Raw genomic sequence first — 4,474 nt, 5'->3', positions numbered from 1 at the left:
TTTTAATGTCTGGAAGCCAACGATCTGCTGCACTAATCCGCTATAAATTACTTTCGAGAAGATCCAAACGATGCCCAAGTATGATATTCTAAATATGAGTTATGTTGTCATTTGTGAGAGATCCATATTTTTGTCCTTTTTTAGTCCCTGCCATCTGGCATCCGGCAGGGACTATAGTAATCGATATGACCCCTAGTTAGCATTACTTCACCCCTGCCATCTCTGTTATACGCTGGTTATTACAAAGTTTAACCAAAGTTTTCAAACGCTGGATTAACGCGCTGTGCCGGATAACCAAAGTTTTGTTTCTAACTTAACTTTTGCCATCTTATTTGGCCTCTTCCCGAGGCGGAAGAGGCCCGACCATAGCTTAAATTCGTTTTACACGCCTGCTGCATTCCGGCTAACCGTCAACGGGTTGTTTTAATGTTAACATTAATTCGTGATCTCATAGATATACAAAAAATAAAACAAGTGCCATGGTTATGCATGGCATACAGGTGGCAAACTAATATTGAAACTGTTCTGTTCATATTGAAACTGTTCTGTTCATCTTCGTCCGTGTTAGGAACGCTGCTGCTCCGAAGATGCCGCATTGTAAGTGGACTCCAAGTCTTTGCCTGGTAAGGACTCAGGGTCTCTTCGTCAATTTCGTACGTGGAAATTTATTATTTTTTTCAATGAATTCCATACATTGAGATCTCTGTATATTGTTGATTTTTTGCTGTGCAGGTTTATTTTCTTCATATTTTCAGTTTCGAGCTGTGAAGAAATTTTGTTCTGTGGATTCGCCATGACAAGTACTGCGAGGCTTAACCAGAAATTGATTGAAGATTTGCGCCTACAGAGGCGTCTAATTTCTCTTAGCCGCAGGTTTAGTACTCTTTCCAAAGCACACTGCAGAAACAGAAAAGCATGTATAAGGAAATTCAGTTAAATACAACAACACGTATCTGTATATGAATTTTCTGCACATTCTTTTTGTCGTAATAGCTGTCGATTCTCGTTGATTATTTAATATTCACTATAAAACATATTGACAGAAAAAATTCAAAGCAATAGAAAATCATAACGCAGTAGATTAATTCATTTTATTGTGTACGAGGTCATATTCATGATTCCAGGTGAGCGTTTTTGAGCTAGTAACGTTTCTATTCAGTCCTTCTGTTCTTTTGGAAAGGTCTTGGCTAAACTCTTTTCACCGATTTCTAATCTATTTTCTTAACTCCAATGCCAGGTTTGTCATTAGCGCCCAGGATCTCAGCGAATGATTTAGGTAATGATGCCCCTACATGTTATGGTTCAAGTTGTTTTGTTTCCTTTCATCGAATGACTGCGGCAATATTATTATTGCTACAATTCACATAGTTCTGGGTTTCTGGTAGGTACAAAACATGGGGTTCAAAATAATTCTCTACATTCTTGCTTGCGACTCCTGCATCTGATCTACAGGGTTCTGAAGCCTATTTTTAATTGGATGATTTTCTCCAAGGCTCTTATCGGCTCTCAGCAACTTTATTGGAATGAAATCACAAGCTACAGTCAAGTTACTGTGCTTATTATCTTGTTTTTATTAATTGAAAACATCTATGTTTTCTTTTTAATTCCAGAACTTGCATACTTGGAATTTCCTTTGGAACGATGTCTGACTCACAGTTCAGTTTAGGAACTAGGTTTTACTATGCATAATATTTTTGACCTTAATTAACACAGAAGATTTGTTCTTCTACACTTGTCACTTATTGTTCTGTTATAACACTTTAATTATCATTTTCATAGTTCGCATTATGGTTCGTATTCCTAATTGCATGTGTTTATTCTGACAGGAAATGCATTGCCAGGAAATGCATTGCAGCTAATTCTGGTGTTTACTTAGAAAACAAACAGAGCGAGAAACAAAAAACAAAGTGAATTTGTGAATTCATTGCACATTCATATCCAAGATAAACTCTACAGCATCCCAACCAGAAAGCAATTTTATTAATTGAACAGGTATGCAGTTACCAGTTTACTGACCTGCAGATAATATGACAGCAAATGCGCATCTATACTGCTGTTTGCTTCTCTGTCACTTATCTATCTCCCTCTTAAGGTTGAAGAAATCACTAAGGTTTCGCTGATACTGCTGTTTGGACAGGGGTAGAGAATCCAGTGCAGTTCGCGGTAGGCGGTCAGAGTAAATCACCTCAGCTTGAGCAGTTTTTTGTGCCTCGCTCCATCCGTTATCGCAGAGCAATTGAACGTGTCGAGGAGCGAGGGGATATGTGTCATTTTGTCACCGCTCCTCTTCTTTACGTGTCTGTTTCCTGTAAAAAGAATAGGGCAAATGCTTATAACATACCTGCTCAACTGATTCGAGTGAATGAAAACATTGAACGCAAAATCGAACCGCGTGTTGTAATTCGCTTTATGTCTTTTCAATGAAGGTTTTTGTAAATCACGGCATTTGTAAATTTTGATGGTTCTACGTCTTCCTTTTCTTCTTCTCGCTCGTAATCTCTGCGGGAGCCCTTACTGACCACGTGCGCAGAAGTCAAGAAAACGTCAATCTTACACAGTACACTGTAGTCGATGCAATTTCAATTAGCTTGAACGATTAAATCTTTTCAAGCATTCGGTTAGTCCACAATGATTATTTTAAAGCTGCATTTCAAAGATAATGCAATTAATTATTGTGACTAATACCACATAAAATCAAAAGATACGCGATTCGTTTTGTCTTTTGTTCCGGTATAAAGTCATATGCCAGGTTGAAATTAGGTCGACCATATATTGTAATGATCGGAAAGGGATTTGCTATTATTTGTGTAACATCTAAACAAGAAAGGACCCGTCATAGCTTACGGAAATGTTAAATGCAGTTATGATTTAAGCTCGTAGAATCGGACAACTCTTATATGCAAATCTTGTGATTTTATATTCCACAGTTTACAAAGTTGGCATTGAGATTATGTTTTAATACGGACATGGCCTTCGGTGGTTTATCCCCCAGACCTTGACGAGTTGGCTCTTGTACTCGGGGACACGCGACATAAGAATGGTCCAGGAGGCTGCAAGCACCTGCCAACTGGTTCCCACTGCTTGTGACAACTGTCTTGCTTTGTGCTAGTTGATCTTGATGAGGTGATCCGATGGCGGAGGAGGTTTACGGCTTTCTGTCTGGTACCGAGCTTAACGTTTCGCCTACGCTGCACAAGGATAGTTCGAGGGACTTCTGATGTTGAAAGGAACACTATGTTCCAAGGGCCACTTCCGGAACGTAAACCCTCATCAGCATAATCCCAAATTTTGTAAAGCTTTGCCTCTTATTTCTAAAAGGCTTTAGATTTTTAAATTGTTTCTTTCTTTTCCTTATTGAAGATTGTTCGCTGTCACATAGGTGGGCTACTCAAAGAGGAAACCCTCCCAACTCATGTAAAAGCTCCTCCTTTGGCAGCGTTCTTTAGCATATACTGTAGAATCGCTTCTGGCGTTTGTAACATGTACTCACATATCATTTCTCAGATAGTTTTTTCATAAAGTTTATAATTTCAACTTGCTTTAGCAAAGAGATATTTTCTGAATGCGTTTATACTGAAGCTCTCTTTTTGGCTATTACGCATTGAAACCACTCCTGTGTCTTTACCTTATTGCTCTCTCTATTACTGTTTGCACAACCAAAACTTTGTATCAGAAGCTCTACAGCTAGGCCAAAGCCTGTTAAAGCAATTATAAAGATTGCCAAAGCCTGTTAAAGCAATTATAAAGAGTCCCGTTCCTCTATGTCATGTACATTGTTGCTGGGCAACTCTTTAATGCAGTGGCACTTACATGTACATTGTTGCTGGGCAACTCTTTAATGCAGTAGCACTAACTTGTAAAAGTAACTTGGCAGGGACTCGCTGCGATGCAGCTTCCTTTGTTTGTTATGGAAATATCCTTCATCTTTGGATGTCGCAGCTACGTCTCAAATTGAGTATCGAGAACGCGTTGGCCATGCTCTTCGGAAGCATGGCGGTCCCCCGGCATCCCATATCACTGCTTGTAGTTTTATTGCATATACTTATCGTTGTATTGAGAATAGATACATGCTTTACAGTCTGCTATTTAGATTGACTTTATTTAAATAAATATGTTTTAAAAAAATTAAAAATTTTGTATATGCTTCTGTTAGAAAGTATATCTATACATATAGTTATTAATTAAATTTAAATGAGTGGGTTTGCCTGGGATTTGCTTTTCATTAGATATTAAATTCAAAAATTTATGAGAAGAAAAGGGTTATGGGTGGGATTTGCTTTTCATTAGATATTAAATTCAAAAATTTATGAGAAGAAAAGGGTTATGGGTGGGAGTTTACAATGGGGATTTTACTATGCCAAGAAGCATACAAGCTCAATGAAGTCTCCGATCTTACTATTGAGCAGATAGTTCGTACCAGTGAAGACATACAGAGATATGGATCCCAGATATTTGTCCAACGTAAACGGCAACC

The 4,474-nt window shown here is 38.2% G+C and overlaps 1 protein-coding gene across 3 annotated transcripts; it reads left to right on the top strand.

Annotated features, from left to right (window-relative positions):
* The first annotated feature begins 259 nt into the window (after positions 1 to 259).
* LOC149193347 (uncharacterized) lies at positions 260 to 2,296 on the top strand. 3 transcript variants are annotated; one of them, XR_016254940.1, is made up of 5 exons: positions 260 to 623; positions 733 to 873; positions 1,238 to 1,276; positions 1,827 to 1,992; positions 2,138 to 2,296. XR_016254940.1 is itself a non-coding variant. In XM_089406586.1 (4 exons), the coding sequence occupies exons 1-3, from the start codon at positions 427 to 429 to the stop codon at positions 1,269 to 1,271; spliced, it is 372 nt and encodes a 123-aa protein (XP_089262712.1). In that variant the 5' UTR covers positions 260 to 426; the 3' UTR covers positions 1,272 to 1,276; positions 1,386 to 1,818. The 3 variants fall into 3 exon arrangements, 2 of the variants coding, with proteins under 2 accessions (XP_089262712.1, XP_089262711.1); XM_089406586.1 differs by lacking the exons at positions 1,827 to 1,992; positions 2,138 to 2,296 and adding an exon at positions 1,386 to 1,818; XM_089406585.1 differs by lacking the exons at positions 1,238 to 1,276; positions 1,827 to 1,992; positions 2,138 to 2,296 and having other exon boundaries at positions 733 to 1,146.
* Positions 2,297 to 4,474: the final 2,178 nt, after the last annotated feature.

The sequence above is a fragment of the Pinus tabuliformis genome, chromosome 2_2 (assembly GCF_031772625.1).
Source record: "Pinus tabuliformis cultivar Carrire ecotype Pingquan chromosome 2_2, CPIR1, whole genome shotgun sequence".
Taxonomy (NCBI): Eukaryota; Viridiplantae; Streptophyta; class Pinopsida; order Pinales; family Pinaceae; genus Pinus; species Pinus tabuliformis.
Note: the sequence above shows the minus strand (reverse complement) of the source record. Positions and strands in the feature narration are given on the sequence as shown.

Bases quoted from the DNA above. Each gene is read 5' to 3' on its own strand.
- LOC149193347 (XM_089406585.1), top strand. From the start codon at position 427: ATGTTAACATTAATTCGTGATCTCATAGATATACAAAAAATAAAACAA. The intron at 624-732 runs GTAAGGACTCAG...TTTGCTGTGCAG, and splicing joins GGACTCCAAGTCTTTGCCTG to GTTTATTTTCTTCATATTTT.